The 25,480-nt window shown below is 39.0% G+C and overlaps 1 protein-coding gene across 1 annotated transcript in view; it reads left to right on the top strand.

The window, feature by feature from the left end:
- The window catches only part of KIF13B (kinesin family member 13B), a 128,165-nt gene that overhangs the window by 73,488 nt on the left and 29,197 nt on the right, over positions 1–25,480 (top strand). The window contains exons 13-31 of the mRNA XM_075706934.1: positions 324–458; positions 2,420–2,550; positions 3,616–3,702; positions 4,971–5,161; positions 6,005–6,215; positions 7,361–7,523; positions 8,560–8,706; positions 9,199–9,348; positions 10,021–10,149; positions 11,753–11,923; positions 12,863–13,020; positions 14,365–14,497; positions 15,527–15,673; positions 18,153–18,182; positions 20,077–20,176; positions 20,514–20,640; positions 22,372–22,427; positions 23,766–23,890; positions 25,022–25,198. Coding sequence (XP_075563049.1) covers positions 324–458; positions 2,420–2,550; positions 3,616–3,702; positions 4,971–5,161; positions 6,005–6,215; positions 7,361–7,523; positions 8,560–8,706; positions 9,199–9,348; positions 10,021–10,149; positions 11,753–11,923; positions 12,863–13,020; positions 14,365–14,497; positions 15,527–15,673; positions 18,153–18,182; positions 20,077–20,176; positions 20,514–20,640; positions 22,372–22,427; positions 23,766–23,890; positions 25,022–25,198 — 2,568 coding nt within the window. The remainder of the gene's footprint in view (positions 1–323; positions 459–2,419; positions 2,551–3,615; positions 3,703–4,970; positions 5,162–6,004; positions 6,216–7,360; positions 7,524–8,559; positions 8,707–9,198; positions 9,349–10,020; positions 10,150–11,752; positions 11,924–12,862; positions 13,021–14,364; positions 14,498–15,526; positions 15,674–18,152; positions 18,183–20,076; positions 20,177–20,513; positions 20,641–22,371; positions 22,428–23,765; positions 23,891–25,021; positions 25,199–25,480) is intronic.

Here is a 25,480-nt window from a genome sequence, read left to right on the forward strand (position 1 = left end):
TGAGGTCATGGAGAAGCTCCTACAGTACTGCAGTGTGCTGCTCTCAGCTGTTTGCGGTTTTCACTGGGAAGATGCAACTCTCTGAGACCATAGCACGTAGCCCTCTGAGACCAGAGGTGGAAGGACAGGAGAAATTACAGATACCCTGATCAAAGCTTGATAGAACTAAGGCTTTTGTGTCTTAATCTATTGCAGAAGAAAGAGTTACCTTTTTCAAGAAGTAGCTGCCCATCATTTTGTCTTGTGGCTTTGGCAGATAGGAATGCATTTCCGAAGGGCTGAATGTCAATCAGCTTAATGTTTTGATGGCTACTCTCTTGCAGGAGCGTCAGAAACAGTTGGAAAGTCTTGGCATATCTCTTCAGTCTTCTGGAATAAAAGTTGGGGATAATAAGTGCTTCCTGGTTAATTTGAATGCAGATCCAGCTCTCAATGAACTTCTGGTATACTATTTAAAGGTAAAAATAAATACTGATCTATATATAAAAATATATTTTTTTTTTTAATGGAAGTGGGCTTCTAATGCCATTGGTAGAGGTGTACTTAGAGAATGTTGTAAAAACTGCATATCTAAAGCTTTCTCTGATACTCACTGCCTCATTAAAAATAATATGAGTACAACCTTTTTATTTCAAATCTAATTCTTTGTATCAGAGGAAGGTTTGGGGCTTTTATGTTTTTGTTTTGGTTTTTAAAAGAAATTTAGAGATGCTCTCTATAAACTGTCTTCTAGGGGGGTTTTTTTATGCCAGCTTTCGCAAGGTTTTACCCAGAAAGGTGTTTTATCTGGGCATATCAGTAACCAGCTTGCTTCTACATGTGTAGTACTGACTTCAGTTTATAAAAAGCATTTTTATTCCTCTTCATGCAACTTGCCAGGAGGGAAAATCAAGTTATGTTCTGCCTTAGCACTTCTGCTGATGTGCAGTCCCCGTTGCTGATGTGCAGTCCCCGTTACTGACGTTAAACATCAAACACGTACCGTGACTTTTGGACTCTGCACTGAAACATTTGAGCAGTTTATTCTAGTTTAACACACTGTAGACATGATCTGGAGTCAGGAGGGGAAAGGAGATACAACCATTTTAAGTCACATTTTAGAATACAAGTTCTAAAAGTTTAGCAGTGTAAGAATGTTGGCAGTTTGAGCTTCACATTAGATCATTCTCTTCTGTTTGAAGTGGTCTGTAGTAACTCTCAAAACAGCCACAGCATTAGCAATTGGGCTGAAAGATGGTTTTGGTTTAGTCGGTCTTAGGAAAGACGTGATCCTCATATATCAGTCATAGTCACTCTGTGATATCTCAGTGAAAGCAAGGGAAAGAACTTTCTCAGTGTTGTTTGTATTGCTAAAAAACATTAAAAAGGACAAAAGAGCTGAGCTGAGGTTTTGGAAGAAGACTTGAATCCTTTCCAGGCGCCTTGCACGTAGGTGTCCAGAGTGTGACTCAAGCTGCTAAATCAGCCTCGACACTGACAGCTATTGCAGCAGAGCCGGCTTCTGTGGTGTTCATTGTGAACACATGACGAGAGTACGCTGAAGACAAAGCCTGCTCAGAAAACAGCCCTTGGCCCATCAGTACCAGCAGAAAAGTCTCAGGTGGTACTGTGCTACTTTCCTTTTCTAGAGAAAACCCCTTTGCTTGGGGTAGGTTTTGTGTGTTTCAGTTAGTCTTTTTTTTTTTTTTTTTTTTTTAAATAACACAAATTCATTTTGTTGGTTGAGAATTTCAGTGTAGAAATCCCTGTGCTTTGAAATTCTTTCGATGAAATGACTTACAGCTGTTTTGCCTAAAATTCTGCAGTTAAACTCTTGCTTCTCTGAGTAAATATCTTGCCCACATTCTCTTTAATGCTGAGCTGTGTATGTACTAGTTCTTATAAGCACCAAAGAACAACTTGATCTGATGTATCTAAACTATTGTATCTGTTCCTCAAAAATTGCTCAGAGATGCCTAAAAAATGGATGAACTGGGGCATGTGTGGAGTGATCCTTCCTCTGCCAATCCCTCATGCCTCGAGTACTTCAGGAATTTCCTAAGTTGTTGGATGATCTAGATGGAACCTGCGTAACAGCCGTAGGTCTGAGCACTGTGAACCTGTCTTAATTCCTCTTTGAACTCCTTTATACTTGTGGCTTCTACAACATGCCGAGGCATTGAATTCCACAATTAAGTTATAGAAACCTCTTCATCTTTGGATTTAACTGTTGCCTGTAAACCTTCCTGAGTGCTCCCTACTTGTTACCGTAGGATAAGGATTTGCTTGCAATGTTTCATTCTCCTTTTTCACTCTTAAGTATTGAACAGCTCTCAACTTTTGGAGCTAGATGACAAGATATATCCAGAAGGAGAATGGATGAGTTAGAACTAGTGAACTTCTGCAGTCCATTGCTAACATCTTAATTAATTTTTCCCAGGAGCACACGTTAATAGGCTCAGACAACTCTCAAGATATCCAGCTGTGTGGAATGGGAATTCTTCCTGAACACTGCATTATAGACATCACCCCAGAAGGACAGGTTATGTTAACACCTCAAAAAAATACTAGGTAAAGGAATAAAATACAGCTCCAGTTGTATAATAATTGTAGTTCTATCTAGTATTTTATGATTAGTGGTGCAAAAAGATAATTAAAAAATGAACTTTTCCATGTAGTCTGAAGTAAGAAAATTGTACTTCTTGTATCCTGCTTTTACGTTTTAATTGTCATCTACGCCTCTGTCAACTCATATCTTTCGTTCTAAAGAGATTTCTCTTGGTGATGGTGTCTGTAGTCTAAGTTTTCAAAGAGAGGATGAGTAAATTGCCTATGCTTTCAGCAAGTAGATACTCACTGATTCGCAGCTGTGTAGATGTAACTCTATCAAAATTTGAATTAATTTTCTAGGAAATCTGTTGATATGCAAAGAGCTGCTGAAGCATTTGTTGCTTTATTTGATTAAGTAGCAGTACTTGAAAAGCAGATGGCATATTCAAATTGGTCGTGAAACGACATGCATCATCAGCATCTCCAATAATTTTTTTAGATGCACAAAATTCAAGAATTTCACATTTACCCTGATTGGTAGTTGATTCTGCTTTTTGAGCAGGAGATTGGACTAGATGACATCCTGAGATTTCCTTCAAATTTGAGTTATTCTATGATCCTATTTTCAGACTTAATCTGATTCTGAAATAAAAGTAGCTTCTGATTATTCTAATTAGTTTATTGTCTTTAAGCTATTTATATAGCAAAGTTCTGTGATGTCTTATTCAAATGTTTCTATTTTGTGTCTCTATTTCAAAGTAGTGTGAAAAGTGTTTATTCCCAGTGACATCATCTTTTTTTGGGCCCCTCATTTTTAAGCTCTAATTATACTCCCCAGACATAGCTGTCATAATATCTATCCAAAAGTACAGAACTCGATAAGCTTAAGCAATCAAAAGAAGCTGAGTTTGAGGAGTTTATGAAACAGCACAGGGTAGGTGAATAAAGTTTCCGGGGATATTTTGCTTCTTTGCAATCCATAAACCTGTTCTCCTACCTTAACTAGTTACAATAAAGAAAGTAGTACTGGAAAAAAAAAAAAGCTTTATATAGATGCATTTGCTTTAGATTTTTGCCTTTTCACAGGACATTCGTAAATGGTTCTGCTGTCGTGTGTCCTATCCAGCTACATCATGGAGACAGAATACTGTGGGGAAACAACCACTTCTTCAGGTACAAAATATATTAAATAAATTGTACTTTTGCACCAACTTTGTTTTAGCTTAAGGTATAAGGAAAGGTGACAGAGCATTCATTGGGTAGATGTGGCACTTGGGGACATGGTTTGGTGGGCATGGTGGTCTTGGGTTGATGGTTGGACTGATGATCTCAGAGATCCTTTCCAACCTTAATGATTCCTAGTTTTTACTTTCATTAAAAAACAATCCAGCCACCAAGCCAGGAAACATGAAATTGCTACTCTCCCCTTAATTGGTTTAGTGGTGGACTTGGTAGTGTTAGGTTAATGGTTGGACTGGATGATCTTAAAGGTCTTTTCCAACCTAAATGATTCTATGATTCGATTCTATGATTCAGGCTGCAGGAGGAGGTGATTTCTTTTGGGATTATGAAGGCAATGCTGATGGTTGGCTGTTCTAGAATGCTAGATGTCATAGCAACTGTACATGATTTTAGTTTCAGGGCAATAGGTTGACTTCTTGTATTTTCAAGGGACTGTAACCTTGCTGATGAGGACCTTGCTGTAATTATCAGTACTATTATCTCACTGAAGAGATTTAATTTTTGAGGTGGTAACTTTAATGTGGTTTGGTACCACATTAATATTAAGTTCCACTTTTCCACAGTGAAAATATTACACTCGGGCTTTGACTTGGATAGGTTGCCTTTTGGATTTTGCAGCTAAGGTGTTAGATTTTTTGACCTATGTTATACAGTGACCAGGGTCTTACAAGGGCACTGTGTTCTCTGTTCCCTGGAATTCCAGCTCCAGCCATACCCGAGACCTTCAGGTATCAGACAGGATCCCTGGCAGAAGTTTTCTGTGAAAGACTGTATTCATTAAACCCTGTGTGTCTGGTCTGAAATACCTTAAAAGATCAGTGGATTTAAATGATAAACTAAAACTTAATTGTTTTCTTTTATGCTTGAAAGAAGAATCCGCATAAAATGTGGGATATAATTTCATTATTGCCTCTAAATTATTTGGATAGGGGACGACTGAAAAAATTCATGATTATCTAAACTATATGATTAGTAATATCTAGTCTCTATTACTAGAGTGTAGAATGGATTAGTTAGTTTGCATTGAACTCCCCTGTTTACCCTGAGGAAAAATACACTCACAGGAGATAAACAAATTTTGAAAGGGAAAAATCTACTGATTTGGATAATCTACTTAACTTTAATAATCTTTGAAAGCAACCCTTTGTTTCAAAGTTGAGCAATTAATAGTTCTTTAAAAATTTTCCTCCTATTTAAAGGCTGAATTTGCCAAAGAAGAAAAAGAAGGCAGATCAGGAGGATGAAGAGAGAGACAGCGCGATGAAGTGCAGTAATAGTGTTGAGCAGCTGGACATAGATGGAGACAATTCCAGTGAAGTGTCTAGTGAGATTAACTTCAGCTATGAATATGCCCAGATGGAAGTCACTATGAAGGCACTTGGTAGTAATGGTAAGAAGCAACAGAAATTATTGGAAATAGGTACAGACTATGAGGTTACATCTTCAGGGACTCTTAACCACAGACTTCTTCCCTTATAACTTCCTACTGGAGAATTTTTCTTGTGAATGACTCATCATAGCCATTTTTAGCACTTGAGGGAGAAAAAGAAACACCACAGAATGTTTTGTTTGGCAGTTCTTGTTGAAGAAAAAGCGAAAACTGGAATATTGGTGGAACTGCAGCCTCAAATCAAAGTGGTTTCACTTTGTTGTTTGTTTTTCTTGTGTTAAGTCTCACTCAGGCATTAACTGTAGTGATTTCTATCTCTGAAACCATGTTCCTTATTTTTTCGTGGTCTTATGTAGCTGTCCCAGAATGGCACTATTTTGGGAAACAGGAGGAAAGTTGGTTTTTTTTTTTTTTTTTCAGCTTGGTCTTTCCCTTTTCTCAGTTCTCTTCAATCATCCATCCGATCTGTTCTGTAGATGTTTATTTTACTCCACAGTTCAGCAGCATTTTTTAATATGCATTACAGTAAAAATACAATCTCTTTCTCCTTTTCTATGCTAACTACTGGGATGTTCTTCACCATGGAATTCAGTGGCTACTGCAGTCCCTAATGTGGATAAGTGCAGATACAGAATGGGGAAGGGAAATACCAAATCAGAGTAATTTGTGCCGTGCCCAAGGTCATACAGCGTATCTGTAGCAGAACGTGGGAAATACCTCGTATTTTCGAGTCTGCTGTCTCTGCCCCATGTTCATTTACGTGATTGTTTCCATGTAATGTTATGGTTGCCAGGTATTTTACCCCCAGAAAGACTAGCTTCTTTGTTTTCAACATCTGCTTAGATCCAATGCAGTCAATCTTGCAAAGCCTGGAGCAGCAACACGAAGAGGAGAAGAGATCTGCCCTTGAACGACAGAGACTGATGTATGAACACGAACTGGAGCAACTGCGAAGGCGATTGTCGCCAGAGAAGCAGCATTTCCGCAGCATGGACAGGTTCTCCTTTCATTCCCCCAGCGCTCAGCAGCGCTTACGGCAGTGGGCGGAGGAGAGGTGGGTAATCAAATCTGACCATCAGGAGTGTTCATTTAAAGTTCTTCAGCGCTAGTGAATTTTGCAAGATTTTAATTGCATTGCACACCTCTGCCAAATTTCTGAGAGGACTCCTGCGGGGCCTTGGGGAGGAAAGAATGAAAATATTAGTCTAAGAACAATCAGACCTATAATGCTAGAAAAGATGAGAAAGAATGAGTGCCTGCTTTGTTGTTAAGGAGAAATTATATCCTGTTCAGCAATAAATTTGACTGAAGGTGAGGTCATTGAAAGAAATTTTAGGACTCCTCTATGAGCTTGTTCTTCTGTGGATCGTGACTCAGCTGCTGGAAGGTTGGTTTTTCCTCTTGATTCACATCCATCTGTCTGACCCGGGCAGGTCCTGGCCACCAGAATAGTGCAGAAAGAAAAGGGAGTAAGAGGATGATACAAAGAATTTTGATCCAGAGCATTGCAAAAACTGTTTAATAACCACAGAGGGGCCACTGTCCTCTTTGCCTCTTCCTAGGCAATTGCACTGAGGTTATTTACTTCAGCCTCTAAATGATCATTTCCAGTGTTACTGTCAAAAAGAGCAGCTGCAGGAGGAAGATGAAGTGTACCCTAAAACAATGAGTATGGTAAAGACGTTGTAATGAGAAAATACAAATCTAATTTATATGGCTGGAGAAGCAACTTTTGAAACAGAAAATATTTGAGACAGTCTAACAAGTTGTTAGCTGTGTGTCGGGAATATTTTGTGGTACCAGATTCCTGTGCTGCACAGTTGGCGCGCTCTCACACTTGCCAGGAAGGCCAGTGAGAAAGTGGTTCATGGTGTCTGAATAAATCTTTCTCTGTAAGATGGAACATCCGCATTTGTGGTGGGGAAACTCTGGAATAAGCCACATAAGAGCTGACTGTTCAGCAGATGCATGGAGAAGTCTCCAAAGCCAGCAGTACGCTAATGTTCATACTGCTCAATTAATACTGATAATCTTTCTGCCCCCCGTCCCCAGAAGAAATGCAATTTAATTTGCCTGATTTTTGTGTTAAGCTGAATGTTAAGACTCCTTTCTGTTGAGTGATCATTTGTTTTGCACTCAGTTTCAATACTTGAATGCCGTGATTTTTCCTGTCTTCCCCTCCAAATCCCCTTCTTTCAGAGAAGAAATGTTGACCCACAGCCTGAGAAAGCTACGAGAGCAGATTGTTAAAGCCAATTTGTATGTGAGAGAAGCCAATTTCATCGGAGAGGAATTGGACAAGAGGACAGAGTATAAAGTTACCCTCCAGATCCCAGCTTCAAGCCTGAATGCTAACAGTAAGGTAAGGTAGCCCTAATGGAACTAAATCATTGCTCAGTAAGTTTGCCCCTCAGCATTCGTATTTGTCGTATTCCGACTTTAATGGTCAAGATAGTTTCCCAGTCTATTCATGTGCATTCAGCATGGCTCTCTTAGTGCATGCTATATCCTTACCTTATTTTGTTTACCGTGAAAGTCTTGTGCTAGCTTACTGGTAAATGTTATGGTGCAAGACCTTTCCACTGGTGCTGAAGTTCACGCTTGCTTCTGTTGCAGAGCGATAAAATCTGTGCAGGTTAGGTAACCTCTATTTCTGGTATTTACCATCACCTTGTGGACGTTTGGCTTTACATCATCGTCGTGAGCTGAGAAAATGCTGTCATCCCCATTGTACAGGGAGGAACTGGAGCAGAGAGGATTTGGATGATTTCTTCCAGGCATCTTAGAAATTTTGGAAGGAGGGAACTGAACCCAGACTTCCATGTCTCAGGCTGGCTATCTAAGCTGGCTTACTATTTCTGTTCTTGAGGTCAGCTCAATATTTTGGTGATAGTCAGGCTGTCATTAGTACAGTAGATGTGTTTTATTCCAGGATTAGCATTTTTATCAATTACTTTAGAAGTTTCTCTTGGTTGCTTGTTTCTTCTTGCAGTCTTCTGGCGCGTCTAAAAACAGGATGGTAAAGAGGGTTAAGTGTCTGCAGTAGTTGAAGGTTGCAGACAGCAGTTACCTTAGCTGGAACTCCAGGCGTGCTGTAACTTGAGGATATTTGTGAAATGCTTAAATGTTCCTATTTGTAACGCTTATGTAAGGTGAAAATCCACGGAAACTAGTGCCCGTAGCTGTGGTTAGACTTCGCAGTGAAACTGAACACGAATGCACTGTGACAGCCCAACTCAGAGTCTGTCACACTTGAATTTGGTTGCTCAAGCTAGAATAAAAAAAGAACAAAATCCAAACTTCTCCCAGAGATGTTTTCAGTTTTTCATTGTTTTAAAACTATTTTATCATTGTCATGACACAAATTCCTTATTGGTATGTCTTTAATTGTTTCACAGAGAGGTGCAATTCTCAGTGAACCTGCTATTCAGGTGAGAAGGAAAGGGAAAGGCAAACAGATTTGGTCACTGGAAAAGCTGGAGAATCGACTGGTAGATATGAGGGATCTTTACCAGGAGTGGAAAGACTGTGAGGAAGACAACCCAGTAAGTAAAAATTACTCCAGTATTGTGCTGATAGAATTACATCTTTGTTAATTTTTTTTTTGTCTAAGTAGATGTGAGAAAATCTTCATGGGGGCAGGAGTGTGCAAAGAAATAAGTTTTTTCTGAGCCTTTGCTTTTCCTAGTACTGAAGCGAATCTTCAGCACTTCATTAACCCTTACCTTGACACTTTGATGCTCGTTTGTGTGCATAGTTTGGTGACCAAACCAAGCATACAATAAGAAGCAGTAAGTAAACACAACAGGAGTTGATGTTTGGACTGACTTCTCTGAATCAGACAACATTAAAGAGAACTTGCTGAGGACAGGCCTTACGCTCAGTCCAAAGTAAAATTCAAGCTTCCGTTCTTCTTGTGATCTAATCCAGCCTCTTGCTCGAGTCCATTTTTCTTTCATTAGGCTGGTTGCGCAATACTTTGAAAACCGTTTCATGAAAAGTTTGTTTTTCTTACATTATTCTGAATTTGATTAAAGGTGATGAGAGCTTACTTCAGGCGAGCTGATCCATTCTACGATGAGCAGGAAAACCACAGCCTTATCGGAGTAGCCAATGTTTTTCTTGAGTGCCTGTTCTATGATGTGAAGCTACAATATGCTGTTCCAATCATCAATCAGAAGGGAGAGGTTTGTCATTCTTCTATAATCTATCCTTACTCAACTGTTTAATTACAGCCTGCGTATCTTATTACCAGTATATAATAGATATTTTCCAGTTTCATGTGCACAAGTTCTTTGCTAACAATTTGGAATTATGCAAATCCCATAATACCTGACTAGAGGTGTTTAGACAGCTCTGAATCCCAGCATAGTGACTGTGAAAGGAGAAAGCTTTGTGAGCACCTTTCTCAGCGAAGCAGCCCAAAATAAATACTTAGTAGAACGTGTATGAGCTATAGTTCCACTGACTACCATCAAGAATAGGCTCTTAAACATATACTGTAAGAACAACTTCAAAGGCAGCTAGAGCGTACCAGGCAACATTCTCTGTGCTCTGTATCACATGTGCACTTTGCAGACTCTCTAGAGACTAGCGTGAAGGTGAGTGAGATTGCAGTATGCTGTTCCCAATGTCACTCTAGTGGCTGATTTCTTTATGCTTTTACAACAAAGGGTCTTTGATTCTTGCTCCAAAGAATTCTTCATCTGGTGCAATAAATGCACAGTACAAAACAATAAAAAGGAATAAAATGGTGTCTGCTTACAGATTGGAAACAGCAGTAGTTGTAGTTACCTGTAAAGAGATGAACCTGTCACTGTTTTCTGGTACACAAGTAATTCTTAATCCTTTCTTATCAGGTATCAGGTCGTCTCCACATTGAAGTTGTTCGAGTGAGTGGAGAGATAGACGACAGGTTGGTTGGAGGCGAGGATAGTCCAGACTATTCAAATGAAAATGACACTCAGGAGAGAAAACTGGTCTGCCAGGTGAGTTCTAGATAAATCCCAACCTCTGAGCAACCTTCTCTCTTTCCATTCCAAGCCTTAAAATAAAGAAGTCCCTGGTGCATTGGCTTCTGGACGTTAGATGTCTCTTTGTAACCTCGTGCGCCATGTTCGCTTCCAGTATTCAGCTACACAGGCAAAGTCCTGTCTTTAAACTCATTGATTGACAATATGAAACTGTGTTGATGTTTCAGGATTTTTTTTTTTTTTAAAAAAAAGCACAAATAATTTAGCTGTACCTAATCATTCAGTTGTAGGTACAGAGTTTAATACTTTTGTTGTATTTGTTTTCATGGTCTTGTGTAATGTCCTGGTGCTCAGCGTTTGTCTTGAAGCAGTGCTGTGTGGTCTTGTCTCATGATATTTTCTTTCTTGGGTGGCTGAAATAATACAAGACAACTAGATGGGTTTTTTTCCTTTCAATCTCCATGATTTTTTTTTTTTTAAAGTCTGCAAGGTATTCGTTAAACTATATATTTATATGTATACCCATACAATCTTATCGCAGACAATTTATTGTAGTCTTGGAAGACATGGAAGATCTGTGCACTAGGACTGGAGCTACAATATCTAATTCAAAAGGAGTCATAGAATCTGATAAACTCCCATTGTTCTGTGAATCATTCTCAGTATTTCTCTCTCTAATGATTCAATATTTTGTGAAATATATGCAGGTGTGTTTATTATTAATAGATAATAATAAAAGGAAACTAAGCAGGAAAGATTAACTAGTGGTTCTGTGTTGTAGTAAAACGCAAGATAGGCCAAGCTACAGATAAGGAAAGAGGGAGGCAAAAAGCACTAGAGAGAGTGGAACCCCAGCTTTGCTGGCTGCTGGACAATACGAACAATTTGGGGGCAGCTGTACTCTTTTTTCACTTTTTATCCTGTCCCATAGAGCTCCATGTGCTTGCAGGCAATGTGGGGCTTTGTTGCAGGAAACATACTCTCCTGAGGATCTTGAGTGGTGCCTTTCCACTCCTGTCTAACTCAGCAGAACTTTGACAAATGGCAAATAGAAGTTTATTAAATAATGTGGTTAATATGATGGCTTTGTTTAGATCAGAAGGTGTATTCAAAACATTTTGGTTTTAGTTGGCCTTGATTTTGAAAAAGAGGGGACAGGCTAGTTTTGTATTGTTGGGGTTATTTTTATATTGTTTCTAGCATCAAAGAATAAGGACAAGTAGTATCTTCAGACAAGGATTTTGCAGAACAAAGGAGCCAGTTTCTGTAGAAATATGACGTTTTTATTGTATTTCTCTTCAGTTATAAAGTTTCTGGTGCATCTCACCATTAAAAATGAACAAAATATTTTGATGTATTTGTAAAATTCAGACTTTCAGCTTTCACTCCTAAGAAATGTGCCTGGTGACATCTAGTGGCAATGTTCAGCTGATGCACTCAAAAGATTGTCTCGCTATATATCGATGCAGAAATTCATACTTTGTAAAGTTTTTTTGGTTTGCTCCTTTCTTTTTTTTGTTACCCTTTGCAGTGGAACACAATAACATTGTTCCAACAGAAGATATTTTTAATTCTATGCCTAATTAATAAGTGCTTTGCTTCTCATCTCTTTTTCTAGATTAAAATACTTCAGGCTACAGGTTTGCCACAGCACCTCTCCAACTTTGTGTTCTGCAAATATACATTCTGGGATCAACTGGAGCCAGTTATCGTTGCACCTGAGGTGGATCCTTCCTTATCTTCCGTCAGCAAGGAGCCACGGTGCATGGTTGTCTTCGATCACTGCAATGTAACTTTCTTTCTATTTTATTAATGAAACCGTAGGCAGAAAAAGCAGGTTAATGCTTGCACAACAGTTGCCTCTTTGCTTTCATTATTGTGCTTTGTGAGGCTGATACCCTAATTCCATTTTTCATAAGAACTTGAAGCATCTTCAGAGTCCATATCAGTTTGATTATACTACACTGTTCACTTGTACAAAAATCACAGAAGGTGAAGAAGTGGATTAATAAAGGAAAACAGTCTGTTCAGCAGAAAGACTTATGTTGGCGTTTACCCACAGTAAAAATGCTGCTGAGTGTGACTGGAAGAGTGATATTCGTCTGAGTACATTTAGTGTCCATATCTAAGCTGCTCATTCTACACTCTGATGTAGTGGAGAGAAATGTCCCAGTTCTGGAACATGATGCCTGTTATCCTGATGTAGATGTTGAAGTTAGGTTGTGTATCTTAGAACAGACTATTTCTTCCTATTGACTTTGAGCAACTGTCTGAGTGGATGTATCTTTAGTAGAGATAGCTAAAGTCGGCTTAGATGAATGCCAGCCAATCTTGTCTGGTTCTTTCTATCATTTGTCATTACACTGAGCAATTTATTCTACTTATCATTTGTAAAATAGATATAATACGTTCTGATGAGTTTTGATTTTTCTGATTCTGAACATTAGAACATACGATTTTTTTTTTTTTTTGAACCATTGGGTCAGGACTTGGAACAGCATGCGGTCATTTTTCAGGTCTTTACAATTTTAATCTTCAGCAAATCATGTATCTTTGCCTTGCCTCCTGATTTTACAAACTGAGGTGACAGTTCTTCCTTTCCTCTATATTGTGTCTTGGGGACGATGGTGACTTTACTACATGCTTAGATGAAAGTCAAGACAGTAAATCTCTAAGCCTAAGTCGTTGTGTAGTCACAGTCATCAACCGATTTGTCGCTTACATACAGGAAGTTTCTGTAAATATTTCTGAAGACTTCATGGAACATCTTTACGATGGTGCTTTGGCAATCGAAGTATATGGGCACAAGCAGAGTGGTGACCGCAAAAATCCAGCCCTGTGGGATTTGGGAATAATTCAAGCCAAAACACGCAGCCTTCGTGACAGGTAAATACGGAGAATAGATCCTTGGGTTAGCGTTTTGGAAAATCACTGTCTGAGGTGCCTAATTTTGAAGCAAGTTTGGGATGAGTAGTCAAATTTTGAACTGAAGACAACTTGAGCGTGTGTTTGGGACTGTATCTATTAGACTGTTATGAATAGACTCTGTCTATTGGAAAAACACCATGCGATGTGTCAGTAGGCTTTAAAAAAGTGCAAGGGGAGAAATGCCCATCTCTGTTTCAAATTAAAAGTCGTAAAACTTGGAAGACTTTGAAATCTCTTTTATTTAGGCAAACTCAAGTGCGTAAGTAGTGTTTTACAAAAGAGCAGGCTGATTATTTTTCTTCATATTGTTACGCTAGTCTGTGCCAGAAAGAGCTATCAAGTCTAAAACAGTAAGATGGTTGTTCTGACTGTATGCTGATATATTTATTCAAGGTCTGACTCCAGCTCATTCTTGGCCATGAAATGTCATCACTGTAACATTTCCTGTTATCACTGTATCACTGTTATCGCTGTTAGCTGTATCACTAATTACTTCAGTTGGAGTAAATATGCAGCAGTATGGTAATTTAGACTGAAGGGGGTTGCTTTTTTGCTGGCAGCCGTTTGTTGTCCCCAAAGTAAGCTTAGTAGCATTTTCTTAAATATAAGTTGTTTTGCCTCTCCAGTTAGAAGGCAGCTCTGCACCTTAATTTATTGGCAGTTATTACTCTTTATACTTTCACCCTACACTTGTGCTGAGCATGTTGAGTATTACGCCATATATAGGGAAGTTTAACAGGAAAGTCAGGAAAATATGGCAAAAAGGAGCTGGAAAAAGGATGTTATAAAGTAGTGAGTTGCGTTTCATAGCTGAGTAGTAAGTACCTCCTTCCTTTTTAATTTTGAGGTACTGTGAAAGTGGCCATTTCTTATGTAAGCTCTTCGAAGGCCTGGAGAGAAGGCAGTAGCATGATGAAGTTCAGAAAAGTGCCCTGAATCTCGAAAGCTTGTGAGACAATGTCATATTTCATTCTGCTGTCTTCTGGATGAATCTGATTGCGCTGACAACACTGGGCTTCTGTGGCAGTAGTTGAGACCAGAGCTTAAATGTTAGAACCTCGCAGAATTGGTTTTCATATTGGAATAAAGGAAAGGCTCATTTCTGATGTTGGACTAAAACAGTTGTCAGTAAAATTTATAAGCACTGCACAACTAGCAACCCTTCATAGTCACAGATGGTGCATCTGTTGAAGTGTTCCTGTGCTGCTTCAGTCTGCAGTCTGAGCTAATGCTTTGGTTTTTCTTTCTTTTGGAAAAATAAAACAAAACAAAAAAAACCCCAGCATTTGACGTGTTTTGCAGGTGGAGTGAAGTAACCCGAAAAGTAGAACTCTGGGTTCAAATTCTAGAGCTGAATGAGAATGGGGAATACTGCCCAGTTGAGGTGACTCCTGCCAAGGACGTATGCACAGGAGGCATCTTCCAGCTCAGACAGGTAAGGTGACACTGACAGGATTTCACGTGAAAAAAGCCGGCGGAAAGCTAAGAAGCTTCTGTTTTATATGGTAAAAGGGTGGTGTCCAAGGAACCGTCAAGATTAGACACAAAATATGATACTGTTTAAAACAGACATGAAGTGGAAGAAAGTGGAGTCTCTCTGTGTTTTGTGAAACTGCCAGTGTGCATAAACTCAGATGGAAAGGTGATCAGAGGCTTACCGGTAATCTTTCTGCTATGTTCTTCTGTGCCCTGTTCTGTGATAGCACCTGGTAGAAAGGACGTCAGTCTCGACTGAACTTAATTATTTTTTAAAAAGGTCCAGAGTTCCCCTTTATTTGATCCTTTCAGCCAACCACTCCTTTGTTCTTTGAATTCTGCACACATTAAATTGTTAATGCTTAACTGAGTTGTTAACTTTTTAAAGTGATAAGCTATTGCCCAGAGAACACTAGGAATTAGTTAGTTAGATACAGGCTGCACCTCTGAACTCCCCAGCTCCTTTGATTTTTTTTTTTTTTATTCCCCCCCCCCCCCCCCCCCTCCCCCTATGGGTTTTACTAAAGAGCAGTTTACTTTGCTGCACTGATAGCATCAGTGGGTAAGAATTTTCAGTCAAGGAGACCAGAGTCAGGAAAAGTTCACTGAAATTCCAGTAGCTCACCAAATTAGACTATTCTCTTTCCTCTTTTTGTAGCTGGGGAAAAGTATTCAGAAGTATTAAAAATAAAATCCTATAAGTGTATGTTTTGAAAACCCTCCAGAAAAGTAAACTGAGGAGTTGCTGAATGCTGAACTTTTTTTTTTCTGCAAATATATGAATCCTGTAAACATAAATCCCTGCAACAGAAGGGGTGTCTCTTGAACACTGAGTCATTGAGATTCCAGTACTCGCCACTTTGTTCTTCACAAAATAAAAATACAGTGTTGCTTGTAAATGACTGCCAGTAGAGGTCTCTCTGTCATTAAGCTTTCAGCATTTTATATTCTTTTTTTTCCAAGCATTTCAAATTGTTCTTTTGGGCAGGGGCAATCTCGACGAATTCAGGTTGAAGTGAGATCTGTACAGGAATCTGGGACCCTGCCACTGATGGAGGAATCAATATTATCTGTTGGAATTGGCTGTGTTCAAATAAAACATGTCAAGTCACAAAAAGTACCTGAAAATTATCAGGTAAGAGTCTGAATGTTTCCTGTCAGCTGTGGCTATTTCCAAGACATGTAGAAGCATGAAGTGATGTCCTGAGTTTGTTGTAGTTGGAGGCAACTCCGTTCATTTTGAGTTTTAGTTTGGTTTGGGGGGGATACTTTTTTTTAACCTACTTCTTAAACGTATAAAGCAATGTCAGGAATTGTTAGAATTGCATTGACAGTGGTTTTAGGGGTTATTCAGGACAGTTTAAACCTCTGTCTTTCAGAAAGTGTTGTGGATGATCCTCCTCTTAATCAAAAATCATTTTCCATGGCAAAAATAATATTTGTAAGACTACCTTCTCTGTCTCTTCTGGTTTTGTGGGTTTTTTTCCCCTATCCTTAAAAGCAGCCTTAATGCACCATTCAAAGAAGAAAGAAAATGCCAGAGTTTCTAAAATTCATTAAGAGTTTGTCCAGTAGATTTTACTTCAAATATTAGATATGGCAGCAATTTTAAGTAAGTATTCAAATTAAAACAAATCAATGGAACATATATTCAAGCAGTGTTGAGCTACAAATGTTAGAATTATATAAGCCAGTTGTTGGCCTATAGTATATGTTGGCCAGTTGTTTGACAACCTCAGAAGCACTGCATCTCATCTTAAACTGCAAGTGTATCAATCTGGTTTTAGGGATCGTCTTCTTGCAGTGCTTCTATCAGTTTCTAGTACAGTTTGACTTTTTTCCCCCAACAGCTAAATTAAAATTTAGGCACTCCTCTGAGTTAGCAAGCCAAAATCTGATGCAACAGAACAAGTAAGTCTCTGGACTTGCTTGATTAGCTGTCCTGCTTGAGACAAGGCCAACTAAATGTCAAGTAGTTTTTGGGACATCTCCCAGCTTTCTATAATGTTTACCCTGTTGACAGAGTACATTCAATGCGTGTCTGCTCTTCTTTTTTGCTTAATCGGTACTGTTTTTCCTTTGTCTGAAGTAGTTGGGTAGTTGTTGTCTCCTAATCTTAGCAATCCTTTGCCCTTTCTGTGTCAGGAGCACAAAAAGGGAAATTTTTTCCACTTTTGCAGAAATCTCACTTTTCAGCAGCATCATAGGCAGATTATTGCTTTTATTCCCCCTTATGCTTCTGCTAGTGACTCTGCCTGCAGGCGCTCCAGCTGCCTTTCCGTCACAGCAGTCCCCGATACCCACGTCCAACAGAGCAAGTAAACTCTTGTTTCTCTCCTACTCCTGAACAGAGCAAGTTTCTTACGAGATTCTTCTCTCTTGAGACAGAATGATTGACTCTTGCAAATTTTACTTGAAAGCCGTTACACACCCACAACACACACATGCCCCTTTTAGCCTGTTTCATAAGGGCACAGGTCCCAGGTGAGCATTCTGTTTGTCTCACCCTGCTGCTTCCCCAGGGAATTTCTGATCTGTTGACCAGTTTCAACCATATCTGACAGAGCTGGCAATCCACAAAATAGTATGTTCTTTCAAGGAGAAAGACTTAAGCTCCGCTTGAGAGAGACCAGCGAGTTGTCTGACACTGATAACCCACATGGGAAAGGGCTATTGAAAACCATGTTTTATTAGTCCTGTTGCTTACAATAGCCTTTGGATTTGAACACCTGGATTTTTAGTCCCCTTATTAGTATTTCTCTATCTCAAGTAAATCACTATCAGTGGAATATTAAAGATTTTCTAAAGACATCGAACTGAGAAAATTCCTCTTCTATATGGCTTTTTAATTTTAGCTTAGCTAAGTTTTTTGCTTTTATTACTAAGATACAAAAGTAGACTCCAGTGGCTTGTTATTACTTAAATAGATAAGTAATAACTCGAGGAGGATTGGAATCCTCATTGCTTTTCCATTCTCTGGCAGTTCTGCTTACACTCATTGCATGTGGCTCTGCTTGTGATGAATGTTGAGAATGAAAGGTGGTGTCTCCCATCAGAAAGTAATGGAAATCAAAATGTCGAAGGTCTACATTGCAGCTCCTGGTGTGGCAGACAGAGTTATTCTAATTCCCTAATAATTGGCTTAGATGTTTACAGTTCTTCTCCTCTAAATGCCTCGAATCCTTTATGCCAGAGTTTGATTTTTCAGTGCTTGCTGTAACATTCATACTTAACTCTTACAGGTAAAAGAGCACATTTTTCTTTGCTGTCCAGGATCAACAGGTTTCAAGTTGTTTCACTGTAACTCCTGTTTCTTTCTTAGGACAATTTAAGTATCCCACTTGCTTCCAATTATGAAGAATTCTAATAGCTATATTTCCGTGAAATTTTTCCATTATAATTGTTGGATTGCTCTAGTGTGTGTTTAGATGAGCCTATAGCAGCAAATCTTTGGGATGTCTGTGTGTTTTAATTCTGTGATCATACCATTGCTAAGCTCAGACTTTTATGTAAGATAGCTAATATTGCTTGAAATAGTTACACCTTTTGCATTCAGTGTGTTTCCTGCTATCAAAAAAAAATGTAATGATGTGGGTTTGCATGTTTTGACCTAGGAAGAAGAGGACGAAATGGACAGTTATCAGGTAAAAATGCTGAATTCTCTCTTTTTACAAACTCAGACATTTTCAGAAGACATTTTCAGATTAAAACATGTTAGAGGAGGAACAGAATGTAATCTTTGCTGTACTGGTTGGATATACAGAGAGCCTGTTTTCTGAAGAGACTAAAAGCTTAAGAATTGCATAGACTGTTATGCTACAAAGCCATGTGGTGGATTAGAGAGGTGGAAGGGAAAGGACAAGATGCCTTAATGTGTATTTTCAAAACAAGATCCGATTGCTTTTCATCTTTGGTGTTTCTGGGAGAGGAGTCTTCCTTCTTGACAGACTATGGCTAGATTGAGATTGTCCTCATTAAGAACAAGAACAGGCATGGTAGTGTTGATGATGCAGTCAAAATACTTCATGCTGTTTCATATTATGAATGTGCTACGTGTATGAGAGCTGGAGTATACTGCGTAGTAATCAACCCTTGGACAAGCAAGGGGGATTCTGTTCCTGGAGCCCTAAGACAGCAGTGATAAAACTACTGAAATCAGCACACTATTTTTTTTTAAATGTATGTAATATCACAGTAACGTGAGCCTTAAAGGGGAACTGGTGAGGTACAGTATCCATGATACATTTTTCATCTTCTTCTGAATAACTTTAACAAAAGCGCATCATCATTACAGATCTCAACTTTGTATAATGTGAGCAACCAGAGATTTAGGTTTAATGCTCTCTGACAGATTCCGGCATACTTGTAGGGGTCTACAGGCGAGTAATACAACTGTAGTTTATAGGCTTGCATCCACCCATTTCTCTTGGCAAAGTATTTGTTATAGTTTGACGTGGAATGAATCTGAATTGCTGTTGCCATAAAAGAGGCTTGCCTGAAGGCATCCCAGAGCTGATAGCTCATCTTTGTGGCACCCAACATGCTGCATGTAGAGTCTCATTCATCATTTCTGAGCATTTCTCCACCAAAGACAAATGAACTGAATGTTCTTAAGGATAGTGAAGTGTTTTTTTGAAGGGCGTGAGCACTTAAGAAAAAATATTTTAAAAGGCTCAGTTGCAAATGCCATAACTAGGGACAGTGGCATGATGCAGGGCAGGGATGGGTTCCTAATATAAGGCTGCTAAACACTGAGTGTGAATGGTGAGTCGTGGTTAAGGACTGGGGTTTCCAGCTTTGCCACAAGGTAGTGGTTAGTGAGTTTTAGAGTAGTCTGGGGGCAAAGATCGTGTATAAAGTGAAGCTTGTTCATCTGGGTAGTACAGAATAACAGCAAGAGGACAAGAGATGCCTCAGACTGGCAAGCAAAAATACTTCAAATAAGATGTGGGAAGTTAAGGGTTTGGACCTGTGAAGAAAGGCTAAGAGAACTGGGGTTTAGCCTTGAGGAGAATAAAAGGCTCGGGTGGGATCTTGTCAATGCATGTGAATGGGAAGGGGTAAAGAAGACAGGGCCAGGCTTTTCTCAGTGGTATGCTGTGAGAGGACAAGAGGCAATGAGGCTCTGCTTCACATACAAATGTCATATTTTTTTTTCCCCCCCTCCTTACCGTGGTGGTGATCGAACAGCTTGCCCAGAGAGGTTGTGGAGCTTCCATCCTTGCAGACAGTCAAATCCCAACTGGACATAGCCCTGAGCAAGCTGCTGCGGTTGACTCTGCTTTGGGCACAGAGTGGGGTTGGACTAGACAATCTCCAGAGGTCCCTTCCAACCTCAGCTATTCTGTGTTTGTTTAAGTTGTCCTGTGCAAAAGAAACTAGAGAAGAGCTAAGTGATTTCTTGGAGGTCTACTCCCTCTTTGTTTTGTCCTTCTTGGGTACAGATGAGCAGAAGGGTTGAGGAAATGTGTAAGCCGCAAGTAGGAAACGTTGGCTTTGCTGGGTCAATGTTTAACATGACTATTTTCCTCTTTACAGGATAGGGATTTGGAGAGGCTCCGTCGGAAATGGCTGTGTGCCTTAACAAAGCGTCAGGAGTATCTTGATCAGCAATTACAAAAACTCGTTGGGAAGCCTGGTAAGCAAAATACTATTAAAGGTAACAGTAGTGATAGGTTGAGAGAGACATGTGCACACACTTTGGATCTTAATAGATTGTAAAATTTAGAAAAGAAGTTAATGGAGAGTTGAATCTCTGAACTCACCAGTAATTCGCTTTTGGTGAAACTAAAGTTAGAGAAGCCTATATAAAATTGTTCCTTGTTCTTGCATACTGTGTGCTGCTTCTTTGTGCATTGAATTTCTGAGCAGAGTGGATTTTATTCTATTATGATGGTATAAGATCATCGACATGTGATAAAGGCAGCGAGTAAGAAATGCTCTCTGTCGCCCTGACGGACATCCTGCTTCTCCAGATAAAACAGAAGATGATGCAGATCGGGAGGCACAGCTTTTAGAGATGAGGCTAACTCTCACTGAAGAAAGGAATGCTGTGATGGTTCCTTCTGCTGGCAGCGGGATCCCTGGAGCTCCAGCGGAGTGGTATGAACATATGTTGCCATACGCAAGAACGAATGTAAAAATGATGCACGGCTCGTTCCTGGCTTGGATTGTTGCCATTTTTTGCTTTCCCTAATCTGGCCTCTGTACACCGTATGAGCAAAGTTGTTAAAATTAGGCCTCTTGCTTAAATTATTTTATTAGGCTGTGTGTCTGAAATGCAGAAATGCCATTTAGTAAACTATTATTGATCAGAGTGTAATTATGACCTTCTGAAAAAATGGAATCAATATTTATTACCACTGCACTTAGCATTTTAAAAAATTAGCTAATATGTTAATTACCTAGTTCATTCACTTAAAAGGCTGCTCTGTTCTAATAAAACTGCATCTACAGGAGCATTTTGTTGTGCTCCTGGTTTGAGTGCAAAGTCTGTTTAGTCAGCAAGTGTTCCATGTAATTTTCTAAACATTAAAAATAGTAAACTAAGCTAGACTGCGATTGCGGTACTGTAGCAGCTGAGTAACAACTGCACATAAGGAAGCAAGGTTGTTTCACCTCAAACCTCTTGTCTTCAGTTGCTTTCAACTTTCAGGAATTTTTTTTCTGAGCAAACCTCTAACAATATTTATTGATGAAATTGAGTGGCATGGAGTTTTAAGCTGAAGTTTGTTAAAGCGAGTATTTCTGAAACATAAAAATGGCAAATGCTTGTTGGGAACACTTCAACTTTCACATCAAAGTGTTTGACTAGGTTTGAAAACAGTGGAGCTGCAGGAAACTTAATTGAGGAAGAATCTGTTTTGAACATATTTGCACCAGAGGAAATGTTCAGCAGGATTCAAGCACCTTATATATTACATAAGACTCTGGCCTGCTCCTGTTCACCATAAAGTTTATCAAGTCCAAGTTTGTCATGAGATGGCTACAGCCCTTTTTTACAGCTAATATTGCAACAAGGAATCTTAGTCTTTAATGCTTTATGTTACTTTTTTAGTACCTTATTAGTGTTGTGTAGCTTAAAGGGGCTAGGCCATGGAATATTTTGTTTTAAAACAAAGAAAATGCCACCTGTGCTACCCCTTCTTCCATGATATGAAAGATTCCTTAAATCATAGAATTATAGAATCATTTAGGTTGGAAAAGACCTTTAAGATCATCCAGTCCAACCATTAACCTAACACTACCAAGTCCACCACTAAACCAATTAAGGGGAGAGTAGCAAGTTCATGTTTCCTGGCTTGGTGGCTGGATTATTTATAATGAAAGTAAAAACTAGGAACCATTAAGGTTGGAAATGGCAGCTTTGACTCTTAAATATGTGTGTTTTGCAAGAAAGAGTAATAACTGTGTAGGTGGCAGCATTAATGTTAGTTTAAAAACTTCGACACTGGATTTTCTGCTTCTCACTCTGCTGTCTTCGCTGCCATCACTAATGCAGGGGGGTTTGCATTTAATAAATGTGTGTGTCAGAGTAAATAAACTTAATTTTGCTATTAGCATTTTAGAGGGAGAGAACATTTCTGAAAGCAGAGGTCAAAGAATGTAATAATTCGAAGGGAGCTGGTATAAAAGAAATACCAATTTAGTTGACTCTCTTGGAATCTGCAACAGTAAATTAAAATAAAGCTGTTTGCCAAGGTTATCAATGGTCTGGCCTAGAATTGCAGTTGTACTGAATGTAATATGCTGTGGGCTCGTATCATAAGGTACGTGTGCTGGGTAAATCTGCGTTAGTTTAAATGCTGCCATTGTCCCTGTCTTACGTTTTAGGACTCCTGTGCCTGGTATGGAAACTCACATTCCTGTTATTTTCCTTGACTTGAATGGTAAGTGGTTCTTAAAATGACAGAGTACTTTGAAGCAAACTTTGTATGACCAGTGACATTATAAAATTTAAGCAAGCTAATAAAATGAAGAGATGCCTGGAATGGCAGGTAGGTTAATTTGAGAGTGCGCATTTTTCACTGAAACATATTATTTATAAATGTTTCAAAAATACACAGCATTATATATGGAAGGAACCATAGGTTTTAATAATCCCAATATTTTGCAGGCATTTAATAAGTAAAATAGAAATAGTAAAATGAGTAACCTAAGGGAGTGAACAGCATAAGCCAGTATAAAGCAAAAATTCTTACTGGGAGTGTTCTTTCTGGGGTCTCACAAGGATATAGCACGGATGCTTTATCCTATAATTTCTTTACTGGTGACTTAGAAGAAAATGTGAAGTCACTGGTAATAATGTCTGCATATCAAAAAACCACGGCATGCTAAGCTCAAGTTAGTTTTGCAGAGCGTGAGCGTATGTGTTTCTTCAAACAATGCATGTTTCAGTACATCCAAATACAAGATCCGATTCAAACAATGTATTTGGCAGATACTCCTACCAAGGATGGGAAATTGTAGCCAAGAAATCAGCAACCCCAAAGTAGTCCAGGGAGCCAGCAGTGGCTAATCAGTTGAACAAATCCTTGTTATGACGTTTAAAAGAGGGTTATCACTTGGATTAGAAGCATCAGGTGGGAGTGGGGAGGTGGCATGCTGCCTGTTGTTGAGGAGGTCTTTGCTGCAATGCTCTTTACGTTTAGGGTTTGTTCAGCTCAAAAAGCGCATTGATACCTCAGATGGCTTCAGAGAGGAGCTAGTTAATCATTCATTCATGGTGAGGGACTGGAGCTAGAACAGGTTAAGCTGCTTCTCAAAAGCCAGATTAAGGATTTGTTTAATCGTGATCTAAAAGTACTGCATTTTTATGTGTTCAACCAGCAGCTTATCTTTATTAAAACAAACAAACAAAAAACCCCACCCACAACACCTAACTAATGCCAAATGAGCAACGTACTTAGTGTGATTGACCAGTAGAGCTGAAAGGAGACCTGTGGGCAGGGAGGGGATGTTTACAACTGGGGAAGGGTCCCACACAATAGAGGACTTCATAAGGCACGCTTGCATCTGTGCCCCCAGACCTTTGTGCACCCTTTCTGTATAGAAACGGGATTCTTTCTGAAGTGGAACAATGCGAGGAGCTTTTCTTATGTGGGTAGAGTTTAAGTAGCCAAGCTGGGAGTTAGTGATGAAAATGTGAATTCATGACTTGCCGGATGTGTTTTAAAAAGATAATTGCTTTGTGTCTCCTCACCTTCTGCATTCACTTTTGTTTCTAGCTGATGACTTCAGTTCCCAAGATAACCTTGATGACCCAGAAGCGGGTGGGTGGGATGCTACTCTTGTTGCAGAAGAGGAGGAGGAATTCTTTGAACTGCAGATTGTGAAGCATCATGATAGTGAGGTAAGCAGAGATGCAGACCAGTATATTTAGTTTAGGAGTCTTTTAATTGTTCTCTTTATATACTCAGATGTGAAAATAATGCATCAAAGAGGGCATACAAAGGATACAACACTTATTTCTTATATGACTGACTCCGTGTTTTCAAGGAATATTTGCTAGGAGTATAACCATGATTTGAAAAATAATAAAAGTCAAGGATCTTCTTTTGTCTAAATCCAAGCATTACAAAAGCTTGAGATTCTGAGTTCATGTTTAAAAAAACAAAACCAAACCCCTGTGCAAATTAGAGTATGGAAGCCCCCAGCTGAAAAACCAAACAGTCTTAATTGTTGCTACGGTTAATGTATTCACCTCTGCGTTGTGACCTTCATTATGCTCCATTTTGCAACATAGCTCATAGTTTTACAATTTTACAATTGTTGGTTTATAATTTTTGCTATTAAGTTTAGAATCTCTGGTTTATTTTTTTTACCTTAAAATTTTGCTCCTTACTCTGAAACTTACTTCTTTTCGTATTTTTAGAGGAGCTTTATTCCTGATGGTTTTGGTAGGTTTTTCGTTCTGTTTTGTTTTTAAAGCCTGGAAAGATGCCTACCAGGCCATTTTTCTTATGGCTTGAAGATAAACCATTTAAATCTTCCATAATACTTATATTTTAACATTCAAGAAGATAAATTCCAGCTTTTGCTGTATTGCTAGAAATCTTTCAGCAAAGTTATTTCTCAAATACAGATGGGAGAGTTTATGTGGTGTGATGGAAGATTTTCACTGCAATCTCTGTTGCTCTCTGGTTTATCTTAATAAATTAGGCCAAATGGTCCTGTAGTTCTGCATATTTTATAATTTATTTGCAATGATCCTGGGTATTCAAAGATCTTTTTTTCAAGAGGAAACGTTCCAGAGTTTGAGCAAGTTGGCATTTTTAATCCCAACGTCTTCATTTGGCATACTAATCTTGATTTTTAAATGGCCTCTTCTAAAGTGCGGGGATTTTTCTTCATAGGGAGTGAAATGGAGAAGCTGACTCTCAAAATTTATGTATTATGTATTTTTGTTAATTATGCTTAATTAATTACAGTTAATTATACACCTAATTATGCTTATTAGAGGATACATTTTTTTCCTTTGCAGGTGAAAGCAGAAGCCTCATGGGATTCCACAGTCCACGACTGTATCCAGCTCAGTAAAGGAACAGCAGCAGATGAAAGAGTTTACCTTATTGTGAGAGCCACTGTCCAGCTCAGCCATCCTGCAGAAATGCAATTAGTGTTACGCAAGCGCATTTGTGTTAATGTGTATGGCAGACAGGTATATCTTTTATACTCCTTCACACTTTCACTCTGCCCCACGTTTATCACTGCTTGAAGAGGGGAAGGCTGTGATTTGTGCAATATGCTGCTGCTGCTATGGCTCTTGTTTTCTTGTATCTGCCTTCATCTCTGCCTGAATGCAAGCACTGTATCAATGGCATGTGTCGAGACTTTAAGGTGCCAAGTAATTTTCATAGTATCTTTTGTATTGTGGATGATAACGCAGCTTTTGTTTAAGGGCTCAATGGCATATGAGATATTCGGTGTTATTTGTATTAAC

The sequence above is a fragment of the Pelecanus crispus genome, chromosome 3, assembly GCF_030463565.1.
Source record: "Pelecanus crispus isolate bPelCri1 chromosome 3, bPelCri1.pri, whole genome shotgun sequence".
NCBI lineage: Eukaryota > Metazoa > Chordata > Aves > Pelecaniformes > Pelecanidae > Pelecanus > Pelecanus crispus.